This window comes from Pongo pygmaeus, chromosome 9 (assembly GCF_028885625.2).
Source record: "Pongo pygmaeus isolate AG05252 chromosome 9, NHGRI_mPonPyg2-v2.0_pri, whole genome shotgun sequence".
In the NCBI taxonomy this organism is placed as follows: domain Eukaryota; kingdom Metazoa; phylum Chordata; class Mammalia; order Primates; family Hominidae; genus Pongo; species Pongo pygmaeus.
In genome coordinates, this window is record NC_072382.2 from 70926654 (window position 1) to 70940433 (window position 13780).

Below are 13780 nucleotides of genomic sequence, written 5' to 3' on the forward strand. Positions count from 1 at the left end.
CCTACAAAATGGGAGAAAATTTTCGCAACCTACTCATCTGACAAAGGGCTAATATCCAGAATCTACAATGAACTCAAACAAATTTACAAGAAAAAAACAACCCCATCAAAAAGTGGGCGAAGGACATGAACAGACACTTCTCAAAAGAAGACATTTATGCAGCCAAAAAACACATGAAAAAATGCTCACCATCACTGGCCATCAGAGAAATGCAAATCAAAACCACAATGAGATACCATCTCACACCAGTTAGAATGGCAATCATTAAAAAGTCAGGAAACAACAGGTGCTGGAGAGGATGTGGAGAAATAGGAACACTTTTACACTGTTGGTGGGATTGTAAACTAGTTCAACCATTGTGGAAGTCAGTGTGGCCATTCCTCAGGGATCTAGAACTAGATATAGCATTTGACCCAGCCATCCCATTACTGGGTAGATACCCAAAGGAATATAAATGATGCTGCTATAAAGACACATGCACACGTATGTTTATTGTGGCACTATTCACAATAGCAAAGACTTGGAACCAACCCAAATGTCCAACAACGATAGACTGGATTAAGAAAATGTGGCGCATATCCACCATGGAATACTATGCAGCCATAAAAAATGAAGAGTTCATGTCCTTTGTAGGGACATGGATGAAACTGGAAACCATCATTGTCAGCAAACTATCACAAGGACAAAAAACCAAACACTGCATGTTCTCACTCACAGGTGGGAATTGAACAATGAGAACACATGGACACAGGAATGGGAACATCAAACTCCGGGGACTGTTGCGGGGTGGGGGTAGAGGGGAGGGATAGCATTAGGAGATATACCTAATGCCAAGTGACAAGTTAATGGGTGCAGCATACCAACATGGCACATGTATACATATGTAACAAACCTGCACATTGTGCACATGTACCCTGAAACTTAAAGTATAATAATAATTAAAAAAAGAAAATACATGATTTTGGATTAACAAAAACCAACAGGCTACCACAGATTCTCTTTGTGTTAAATTTTCTCACATGTTTTGTTGTTCTGGCTCTGCTAGAATTCTTTTGATTTGAGTTTGTCATATTTTCTCTTTCCCCATAGCCTGTGTATTTTTTCTTCCTTTATAGAATTAAACCGTACCCCACTTATACAAACACTATATTTGTTACCTTCCTTATTTTTCAATTATTAGCTTAAACAATATTTCTTTTGAGAAATTTTCCCCTGCCCCAAAGATGCTTTCTATGGGCTTCCTTTAGCATGCTACCATCTATGCAGTAATGATAGTGCTATGAAAATTTGTGGTAACTATTTTCTTTATATTACACACTGTTTATTTACATTCTGTGAATAAAGACTATGCTTCTCATTGTGTATCTGGCAAAAAAAAAAAAAAAAGCAATGAGCTACAAGTAATATAATTTTAAGATAAAAAGCTGGATGTCAGCCGGGAGCGGTGACTCACGCCTGCAATCCCAGCACTTTGGGAGGCCAAGGCGGGTAGATCACGAGGTCAAGAGATCGAGACCATCCTGGCCAATATGGTGAAACCCCGTATCTACTAAAAATACAAAAATTAGCTGGGCGTGGTGACGTGCTCCTGTAGTCCCAGCTTCTCAGGAGGCTGTGGCAGGAGAATCACTTGATCCCGGGAGGTGGAGTTTGCAGTGAGTTGAGATTGTGCTACTGCACTCCAGCCTGGCAACAGAGTGAGACTCTATCTAAAAAAAAAAAAAGCTGAATGTCATGAATCTGCATGACTATTAACAGATCCATTGAAGTTCCAGTAGATAAGAACAAATTTTACCAAAGTAACAGGAAAGACAAAAATGCAATTGGAATTCATAAGCTCTAGGACCAGTAGAGGTACATATGATCCCTGAAGACAACCGATATCCCCTAACCCTTTCAGATAAACTAAATTATGATGCTGAGCCTCCTTGGGTCACATAATGAGGCCCTGATATCCCTACCTTACATCAGCTGGTTTTTGAGTTTCAAATTTTCCTCACCCCATTCTTCAGGAAACACCTGAAAATCCCGAGGACATCAGTTGTGGGGCCCTGTTCCTCCCGAACAGAGAAGAGAGGGAAGGGAGATCAAGGGGTCTCCTGAGATGCTGGAAAGATGAAACTCAGGGGAGGTGATTTCCACATGCATAAGCTTTAAAATGAGGCCTCATGAGAGGTCTGTGAGTGAATGATCTGAACTGAGTCCTCAAAGAGGACAGGAATAGCTTCCTATTTTAGCCACAATACTGTGAGTGGGTGAGTGCCAGGAACATGAATATGGAATGATTCCTCTCTCTTCTGATGTGAGATGCACTCAAGGAAAGCATATAAGAAGGTTTTCCAGAGGTCTGCCTAGAGGTAAAGATCACAGCTGAGGTGGGATATCCTACAGCACAGATTTTTTTTTTTCTTTTTTGAAAGAGTATTTAAGGAACTATGATAGATTTAGGTTTTCTAATCTGGGACCCTTGGATTGGCATAAGTATAATTGTTAATGCACAGAACTGCATGTATCATTGTGCATTCTTACTCATTTTTCTATGTAGATGTTTATAGCTTTTTTTCAGAGAATATTTCTTCATTCCAAAACAGCTTTGTTATCACTCACCTCCTTTGTTGTTATTGATAAATATATTACATTTATATTTGTAATAGTTCCAGCAATGCAATTCTATTTTTTATTGTAATACATTCATTTTTGAAAATAAGAAGCAGAAAGGAATATGTATGCATAATGTCTTTTATAATGACATGATTATCTTTACTGGTGCTTTTGTCATTTTATGTAGATTCAAATGATCATCTTTGGTCATTTGGTTTCAACTTAGTTGAAATCAACTCAGTTTTTGTTTATCCAGAAAGGGCTTATTTTACATTTATTTTTTATTGATAACTTTCTTGTTCAGAGGATTCTTTGTTGATAGTTTTTCTCTGAAGAGTAGACAAAAAATTCTGAATCGAGTTGAAAGGCTTAGAAAAGGGCAACCAAATTAAGATCTAAGAAAGCAAATTGGATTGAAAATGAAATCATATTGATGGCAGATGATAATATATTGGACTGGGTTGGAGAAGGCAGGAGGAATTTAACTTGTGGACAATAGAAATCTGAGAGTTGGGTAGTCCCAACTGTCAGGCCCTCAGGACTGGAGCCAAATGGAGGACTCACTTTTTTGAAGATTAAAGACAATGCGTGAGAGCACAGAGTTCTGAACCTAAACAGGCTGAGCTTCTGCACTCTGCTAAGATCCTGAAATTTATAGAAAGAAAAGTCACCATTTTAACATATAACAATTTAATTTATAAGATCCAAACAACAGCCCTTGAAACACACACATGCATGTGTGTCTGCATGTTTGTTTGAAGAACTGCTCTAAGAGATGGCATGAGTAGTCAGTGGGACTCACTAGAAAAATTCTAGAGACAGGGCCCATCTCCTTAGGAAGGTGTGGGGACACATATTCCATCCAACTAAGAAGGAAGGCAGAGTAGGAAATGAGAAAATGAGGGAAAGGAGGAATCATATTTTTTCCTCTTTCACTTGTTTATTTAGACTCTGTAATAGATTCACTATTTACTACATTTTCTTGAGGCTAACAGATCTTTCCTGTCTGTTCCTTCTTCATACTACAGAGTTCCCTCTGTCTCCTTTACTCCCTTGTATCTGGTAACATTCAAGTTATGTTCTCAAACTGAGCATGACAATTTTTTTCCATGGACCTATATGTATTTATGCATCTTGGTGAGAGTGTTGCTACAAGTATAGGAATCTTATTCATCTAGAAATATATCATCATATTAAATTCAGGTCAATAGAACATCTAGAATGAAGCTAGAATGAAGCAGGGCTTAGATCTATGATTTTTCTCAAGTTTTCAGCATTATGGATCCTGTTGAGACATTCAAGGGCAATATTCTGCATAAAATTGAAGGGAGAATATTAAGCACTATTATAAACTCATAGGCCATATTGAGAGCTTCTTAAGAGCAGACTGTGCTTATTACATGGTTATTCAGAACTAAACACAGTGCAGTTGTGTGGCATGTGCTCACCAATTCTGTACTGACTCAAAATAGTCATTTTCCAACTTGTCCTAGATGGTATTGGAGAATGCAGCTCCTACAGGTTGTTTATATCTTCATATATGATATATCAGTTCAAGGAAAAATCATCACACATCAAGTCAGGACCCCAGATCCTTAGGAAATCACTAAACATTTATGTTCTGAGTTGAGAGCTGCCTATCAATTTCACAGCCATAGCTGCTCCACCTTTATCCAGAAAAACTAGTTCTTGTGCTTCTAGTATAATTTTTTTAACACTTGTTAATAGCTAAGCCATCTTAATGGAATTTTGCCACATAGTGCAGCCTTGGGAGCATGCATACAGTATGACTCCATCTCTGGTGACACTGCTTATAGTGGGCCTCAGTTTGATGACAGTATCTAGCTCTCCTAGAAGCCCCACACGCCTACCTCTGGGTAAATATCAAGGGCTTCCCAGTGTTGGGCAGGCTTCTTTTGTGTTTCTTTTTATTCCCAAAATCTCAGACATGATTTACCTTTCATTTTCTTTGAGGTACCATAACCTTGCCTGTCTTACTTTTAATGACCCAAGCTTAGATATGGAGGGATATGACTGTAAACATTTTTTTCTGCTCATAAATATAATAAAAAACTTTCTTTTTTGGTTTCAAGTGTTTTATGGCCAATTTCTCTAAAGACGTTATTGTTTTTTAAGGAAAAGCTCACAAACATTTTAAAAAGTACTTGTGCTCTGGAAATCTAGTTTGATCGTTATAAATTTTTTTTCTTAAAGGAATCCCAGATTTTATGGCTTTCTTTTTTAAAATTTTTTGTTTTATTTTTTAAATTTTTTAAAACTTTGTTTAATTTAAAAAAATTTTTAATGTGACTTTCTTCTATGTTTACCCTTCAGAATATGTGTCACCAATTTGTCCTTTCTCTAATCTGCCATTCTCTTCCTCCTATACCTCATTCCATACATCCTCTTATTCCTCAATCTGTGTTTTTAAGCATGAAGGATCTTTTGAAGGTAGAACAACATTTGTGTAATAATTATAATTCAGTCGTCTATATGAATTCAATGTGATTTAATTTTAGGGATTCCCTAGTGTTGGTGATTTCAATCTCAGTAAGTTAGTAATCCTGACTCACAGGAGCTGATACAGATGTAGCATCAGAACATTTCCTTATACAATATGAAATGCTTTGTGATTTCTTCTGATTCTGATTTATTTTTGATACTGAGGCCATTTTATGAAGAAAACTGCTAAGTGCTAAAGACTTTCCTCCAGGATTCTGAATTTATCGTTAAGTAAGACTGCAGCAGAGCAAGTAATAAGCTTCTTCTTTTTCCCCCACCCCTCTTGGGTTTTGGCAACCAAGAAAACAGAAACAGTAGTGATGGCTGACATCCTTAGGCTGTGGAAACATTATAATTTTACCTGTTACAGAACTGCAACAGTTCCTCAGGAGTTTGGAGTTGATGGAAAAGCAGAGAGAGGTAAGAAGAGACAGAAAACCAGCTAAGTATTTATTTATGGGAAATAATGTTGGAAAGGGCAAGTGGCAGAAAGAAAGCCAGTAAATGGTGAAAGAAACATAAAAAAGATAATTGTATGAAGATATTTGGAGAAAATGAGAAAATCAACTGGATGGAAGCATTAAAAGGTTTCTATCTCGAAAGATGGATTAGGTATGAAATGCTTATAGCAGTGATGCCCAGACATTGTTTTGCACTGGAATCACCTGAGGACCTGAAAAAAGCGAATTTGATTCAGAATGTTGGAAGGGACAGAATCTGAGGCTGCAAGTCTAACAAGTCCGCTGCTTGTTAGCTGCGTCTAGTCTGTGACCCACAACTCTGGTGGCCAAGCTCAAGTAACTGTTAGAGTGACAAAGCAATTCATTGGAAGTGATGGTGATGCACGCTATATTGCATAAAACACATTCAATTTCAAAAAAAAGAGAAAAATTGCATTAACTGAAAAAATTGTCTTTATCCTAATTGTGAAATGTAAAATTAAAACAAAACAATCATTTCCAAATGGTCAGTAATCACAGCAAGAAAACAACTAAGCCAGATTATTATCCATTCATGTATATTTATGTTATGTGTTTTTGTTATCACTGTTGTTGCAAATATTTATAAGTACCCTCAAAATAGTTAGGGATAATATATTTAAAATTAATGAAAAATTTTAGAATTTGAGAAAAATTGAACCATTAACTCTATTTTTTCTAATTAGGGAAAAACCATAGTCTGTACATGCTATTCTTCTTCAGGAAAATAGTTGCAGAGTCAAATTTATGACACCAGTTAATCATCTCCAAGCAGGAAGATTGGAGGCTCCTGGTTTCAAGGTTTCAAGAAATCTGATCTTTACCGGTGGATACACTATGTGGCCTAATATTACTGCAGCCCCCTTTTTGCTGACTGGTTTTCCAGGGCTAGAGGCAGCTCATCACTGGATCTCCATCCCCTTCTTTGCTGTTTATGTGTGCATCCTTCTGGGCAATGGCATGCTCCTCTACCTCATCAAGCATGACCACAGTCTTCATGAGCCCATGTACTACTTCCTCACCATGCTGGCAGGCACAGACCTCATGGTGACATTGACCACTATGCCTACTGTAATGGGCGTCCTATGGGTGAATCACAGGGAGATTAGCAGTGTGGGCTGCTTCCTACAGGCTTACTTTATTCATTCCCTTTCTGTTGTGGAATCAGGTTCCCTCCTGGAAATGGCATATGATCGTTTCATTGCCATCCGCAATCCTTTGAGATATGCTTCCATTCTCACCACTACTAGAGTCATAGCATTAGGAGTGGGAGTGTTTCTAAGGGGTTTTGTATCCATCCTGCCTGTAATTTTGCATCTTTTTTCATTTTCATACTGCAAATCTCATGTTATCACATGTGCTTTCTGCCTCCACCAAGAAATCATGAGACTGGCTTGTGCTGACATAACTTTCAATAGACTTTACCCTGTAATTTTCATCTCTTTAACAATCTTCCTAGACTCTCTGATCATCCTCTTCTCCTATATTCTAATTCTTAATACTGTCATAGGCATTGCCTCTGGTGAAGAGAGAGCCAAAGCCCTCAATACCTGTATCTCCCACATTAGTTGTGTTCTTATCTTCTACATTACGGTGATGGGTTTGACATTCATCTACAGATTTGGGAAGAATGTGCCAGAGGTTGTCCACATTATCATGAGTTACATCTACTTCCTCTTTCCTCCTTTAATGAACCCTGTCATCTACAGCATCAAAACCAAGCAAATACAATATGGCATTATCCGCCTTTTATCTAAACATAGGTTTAGTAGTTAAACTCGGATCTGGAGAATCAGACACAGATACAAAAATGAAGCCAGAATGAAAAATGAAAGTCTGGAGTTCTTTCTTAGCAAAGAGGAAGGATATATTGGAAGACAATGTTTTCACTCACAAGGACTTAAGTACTTTACCATAGGGTTGGGAGCATATCTTAGGAGATGTCTGGTGACAGAACACTGAAAAGACCATATGGAACTGAAAAAGTCTATATTTAAATTCTTCTTTCAAATGCACCTGAAATTAGCCACCTCAGTGAAATTTGAGGAAAAGGCAGAACATATAATCTCTATGAAAAACTTTTGCCTCAGTGTGCCCATTTGTGCATACATGTTTATGTGTTTGCATAGGCTAATGCACACAAGCGTAAAAAACAAAAAAAAGTTGATCATCATTCTCTAGAAATAAATTCTTATTTAAAATTTTCATTATTCTCATGGCAAATATAGTGATAAGAAACTAACATTTTAAATTTACTTTTAAATAAGTAAGTGTTGGTTATCTTTTAACTGTCCTCTACCCTGAGTTAGGGGACTCTCTAGGGCCATGATTCGCGTTTAATATTTTCTAAATACAGTCATAAGTCACTTACAGAGTATTTCAATAAGAGCTTTTTAATTTTCAATACATTCATTGCAGGATGTCTGGATTTTATAAAAGTGTATCTCTTTACCTCATTCTTCTATAAGTATTCTTTTGCCCAAAAAAATCTTAGAAGGAAAAACCTAGACAAGCTTCTTGTCAGCTTGTAAAAAAGTAAAAAGTGAATTTTTAAGAGTATGTTTGCTCTTCAGATGATTTTTACATACTTTTCCCTTGACCTAATAATAGGAAGTGTCAAGGCTCTATTCAAAAATAGAAAATATAGCCATTCTAGAATGAAAAATATGAGACATCATTACTTCACAAGTTATATATACTTTATATATGTTCAGAGGGAAAAATTAGAAATGGTGATTCTTTTGCCATGAATACTTTTTTGTGACATCTACTGTAAAATTCTGTATATTAGGAAGACTAACAATATTGAGAGAAATGGATTTCAATTCATCCAATGACTAAAAAATTGTGGTGGGAGGAGTTTTTGTATGACTATGTACTAAAAGCTTTTTTAAGACTGATTTAATTGTGAAACAGGATTTTCATCCACAAATTTCAAAACGGGAAAGCCTATCTCAGAGTACAATGCTCAAGTTATTGATGCTGAATATAAACTCAAATCCTAAAAGTCAGTTATCTACCAAAGACTTTCTCTGTTCCTTATTTTGTGACCACGAGGTCTATAATACATCTAAGCATCTTAATGGAAAAATCTCATTTCGGATAATTCCCATCTTGATTTGCTATCTTGATGCAGAAGCTCTTGTAGCTGAGGAAAGCCTGCCTTTGTTTGCCATCTTTGTAGAACAGAAGCTTTGGGACATCACAAGTTGCTGTGGTTATCACAAGTTACTGTGATATTATATCCCTATCTGATATCTAAATTTTGAGGATAGGCTCTCTGATTTACAGTGATACATTTGATGGAAGGACTCTTAGTTTAACTGGCCAAGGCCAGGACTCCAAGCTATAGTTTAATTACCTGCCACATGTGTGAGAAATAAGGAAGTTTCAAACCATGATGGAGCAGCATCACTGGCATGCCTTTTGTGTATATGGTGGGTTGAGGATATGCCAATATTGCAGTCTCACTGAATAGGTATAAGGAGGTGCTTAATTTGGATAAGCAGTGTTGTTTCCAAGATGAAAGAAGCCAAAATTGTTGGGAAATGTATTTATTATTAATGACATTGTCCTTAAACTGGTTTAGACGTTGAATTCTCTGTTCTTGGTGCCTTCATGGTTGTTTAAAGAAAATATTTTTCAAATTGATTCTAAGAGGGTGATCTGAATCCACTAGCATTTTATTTCATTGAGACTTTTCATCTTTTACATAGAAGGAACCTAAGTTATTAGTGCTCTGAAATATCAACTTTCATGATAAAGGATACACAGTCCCTTCTGAGGGCACAAGCCAATACTTCATTAAACCAAACCAGCTATCACTCTTCTGTCATATTTTTAATAAGGAGGACAGCTTCATTTAAATTCTCTAAAAACAAAATAATATCCTTATTCAGCCTTCCCACTTTACCACATGACCTGATTAACCTGACTGTTAATGACACTGTACTATGTCAATTATGATATCCTGTCTTTACCTATATGTTAATGAAACTGTTAGAAAAGAAAATGATATGAGTTATTTTCTCCAGGGTATCCTTTGTGCAAAGCACTTCATTGAAACTGATTCTCTTCATCTTTTCTACAAAGTCAGCATGTAAAACACTCATTAATGTAAAATGACCAATCAATAAATAACTGTTGATTAGTGAATAAAGTCATTATCTTCTTGTGATAACTATGGAAGTCAATGGAACTACTTTCCATTCAGCAAAAATCAGAAATTCAGGTGGCATTACTTACTCTTCTTTCTCTTTAATCTACCACCTTCAATCACTCAGTTCTATTCTAAGTCACGGAATCTCTCTTCTATTCAAGCCTTTCTAATGCTACTGATAACAACTAGTCAAAACTACACCAACACAATTTGTCACGTGTATTGTCATATCCTGATACTTCTTTTACCTGTTCTCCCCCCTTTCCAACATGTTTCTCCTACTGTAGCCATAGTAACTTTAAACAATAACTACTTGATTATAAGTACTCATCATACCTCTTGTTTTATGTTCATTCCCTTATGGTAATGTCAAAATGTTTTACATGATTTGCAAGATATATTGTGATCAGAACCTGCTACTACTACAGATTCATTTTCTCTCAAGCTTTTATTCATGTATTGTTGTTCAAGAGATATTATACTTCCTTAATGTAGATTTTGAATAAAATTATTTTTATTTGAATTTATAGTATTTAATCTTGCCCCATTACCAATGTACATTTTTAAAATTTTAATTTGCTTACTTGTTTCATTTTGTGTTTGTTCTTTTCACCTGTATGCAATGATTGCACTACCCCACCAAATACTACTACACTACTAATATAGTAGCATTTAATTCTCAGCTTAAGTAACATTTCTTCTGGAAAATGTTCCCTGATCCCAGAAATTTATTTGATGTGTTTTTAATATTCACGTAGTAATGATAGCGTTGTATGAATTCATGGTAAATATTTTCTTTCTAGTGCCTGCTTGGGTTTTAAATTTTAATCAAAAGAACAAGTCCTAGGTATTTCATTTTCTTTGTGGCTGTTCTTAATGGGATTGTGCTCTCGATTTGACTCTCAGCCTGGGCCTTATTGGTGTATGGAAATGCTACTGATTTTTGTATGTGATTTTGTATCCTGAAACCTTGCTAAAATTGTTTATCAGTTCTAGCAGCCTTTTGGAAGAATCTGTAGGATTTTCTAAGTATAGAGTCATATCATCAGCAAAGAGAGATAGTTTGGCTTATTTTCCTATTTTTATGCCATTTATTTCTTTCTCTCGCCTGATTGCCCTGGTTAGGACTTCCAATTTTATGTTCACTAGGAGCGGTGAGAATGGGAATCCTTGTCTTGTTACAGTTTTCAAGGAGAATAGTTCCAGCTTTTGCCCATTCAGTATGGTTTTGTTATGGGTTTTTCCTACATGGCTTTTATTATTTTGAGGTGTGTTCCTTTGATGCCTAGTCTGTTGGAGGTTTTTATCATGAAGGGATGTTGAATTTTATCAAAAAGTTTTTCTCAGTCTATTGAGATGATCATATGGTTTGTGGGAGGTGAAAGAGCTCTACAAGGAGAACTACAAAACACTGCTGAAAGAAATCAGAAACAACACAAATAAATAAATAAAAGCTTTCCAGGCCCATGGATTGGAAGAATCAATATGAATTTAAATGGCCATACTGCTCAAAGCAATTTAGACATTCAATGCAATTTCTATCAAATTACCAATGTCATTCTTCACAGTATTAGAAAAACTAGTTTAAAATTCTTATGGAACCAAAAGGAGCCTGAACAGGCAAAGCAATCTTAAGCAGAAAGAACAAAATTGGAAGCACCATACCACCTGACTTGAAACTACAGGCCAGGAACGGTGGCTCAAGCCTGTAATTCTAGCACTTTAGGAGGCTCAGGTGGGTGTATCACCTGAGGTCAGGAGTTCAAGACCAGCCTGGTCAACATGGTGAAACACTGTCTCTACTAAAAATACAAAATTAGCCAGCTGTGGTGGTGGGCACCTGTAATCCCAGCTACTCGGAAGGCTGAGGCAGGAGAATTGCTTGAACCCTGGAGGCAGACGCTGCAGTGAGCCAAGATCGCACCACTGCACTCCAGCCTGGGTGACAGAGTGAAACTCTGAAAAAATAAAAAAAGAAAGCAAGAGAGGAAAGAAAGGAAAGAAACTACATTATAAGGCCACAGTACCCCAAACAGCATGATATTTTTACAAAAATAGACACATTGACTAAGGAAACACAATAGAAAACTCAAAAATAAAGCTACATAGTTACAACCATCTGATCTTCAACAACACTGAAAAAAACAAGCAGTGGTAAAAGGACTACCTATTCAATAAACTGTGCTGGAATACCTGGCTAGCCGAAGAATGAAACTAGACTCTTACCTTACACCATTTAGAGAAATCAACTGAAAATGAATTCAAAACTTAAATGTAAGATCTCAAACTATAAAAACCCTAGAAGAAAATCCAGGAAATATCCTTCTCAACACTGACCTTGGCAATGCATTTTTGGCTAAGTCCCCAAAAGCAATTGCAATGCAAAGAAAAATTCACAAGTGGAACTTAATTAAACTAAAGAGCTTCACTATTCACAATAACAAAGACTTGGAACCAACCCAAATGTCCATCAATGATAGACTAGATTAAGAAAATGTGGCACATACACCATGGAATACTATGCAGCCATAAAAAACGATGAGTTCATGTCCTTTGTAGGGACATGGATGAAGCTGGAAACATCATTCTCAGCAAACTATCACAAGGACAAAAAACCAAATACCACATGTTCTCACTTATAGGTGGGAACTGAACAATGAGAACACTTGGACAGAGGAAGGGGAACATCACACACCGGGGCCTGTTGTGGGGTGGGGGGAGTGGGGAGGGATAGCATTAGGAGATATACCTAATGTAAATGATGAGTTAATGGGTGCAGCACACCAACATGGCACATGTATACATATGTAACAGACCTGCACGTTGTGCACATGTACCCTAGAACTTAAAGTATAATAATAATTAAAAAAAGAGCTTCTGTGCAGCAAAAGAAACTATCAACAGAGTAAACCGACAATCTACAGGATAGGAGAAACTATTCACAAACTGTGCATCCGGAAAAGGTCTAATATTCAGAATCTATAAGGAATACGAACATATCAGCAAGCAAAAAGCAAACAATTCCATTTCAAAATGGGCAAAATGCATGAACAGACACTTCTCAAGAGAAGACATACAGGCAGCCAACAAATATATACAAAAATGATCATCATCACTAATGAGAGAAATGCAAATCAAAACCACAAGAGATACTATCTCACATCAGTCAGAATAGCTATTTTTAAAAAGTCAAAAAAACAGATTCTCATGAGGCTATGGAGAAAAGGGAACACTTATACAATGTTGATAGGGATGTAAATTAGTTCAACCACTGTGGAAAACAGTTTGGAGAGTCCTCAAAGAACTTAAAGCAGAGCTACAATTTGACACAGCAATCCCACTACTGGGTATATATCCATAGGAAAATAGAGCATTAGGCCAACTAGACTCATGCACTTGCGTGTTCATTGTAATGCTATTTAGAATAGCAAATACAAAGAACTGGCCTAGGTGTCTATCAATGATGGACGGGATAAAGAAACTGTGCTACATATACACCACCACTATGTGGCAATAAGAAAAAATGAAATCATGTCCTTTTCAGCAACATGGGTGGAGCTGGAGGCTATAATCCTAAGCAAATTAACGCAAGAACACAAAAGCAAATGCCATATATTCTCATTTATAAGTGGCAGCTAAACCTTGAATACACGTGGATATAAACATGGGAACAATAGCCACTGCAAACTACTACAAGGGGCAGGGAGAGATGCGGGAGAGGGTTAAAAATCTATTGAATAGTATGCTCACCACTGGATGCAATATATCCATGTAAAAAACCTGCACAAGTACCCACTATATCTAAAGTAAATGTTGAAAATTTAAAAGGAAAAACAAATAAAAACAAGTCTATCATCCTGAACCTGGTATGAAATGGGCAGTGATTTTTATATAAACAATGTTATTTTAAGACAAAATATAATAGGCCCTTCATTTACTTGGCTGTTAATAGATCCATTGAGGTTCCTGCAGATCAGAACTGATTTTCCCAAAGTATCAGGAAAGACCACAATGCAATTGAAATTCATAAACTCCAGGA

General features: G+C 36.6%; 2 protein-coding genes across 3 annotated transcripts in view; both read left to right on the forward strand.

Moving 5' to 3' along the window:
• Positions 1-13780, forward strand: part of HBE1 (hemoglobin subunit epsilon 1) — a 250894-nt gene that overhangs the window by 189045 nt on the left and 48069 nt on the right. The window lies entirely within an intron of this gene.
• LOC129008867 (olfactory receptor 51B2) lies at positions 6420-7358 on the forward strand. Its single transcript, XM_054441323.2, has one exon. It carries the CDS (start codon positions 6420-6422, stop codon positions 7356-7358), a length of 939 nt encoding a protein of 312 aa, XP_054297298.2.

Bases quoted from the DNA above. Each gene is read 5' to 3' on its own strand.
- LOC129008867 (XM_054441323.2), top strand. From the start codon at position 6,420: ATGTGGCCTAATATTACTGCAGCCCCCTTTTTGCTGACTGGTTTTCCA.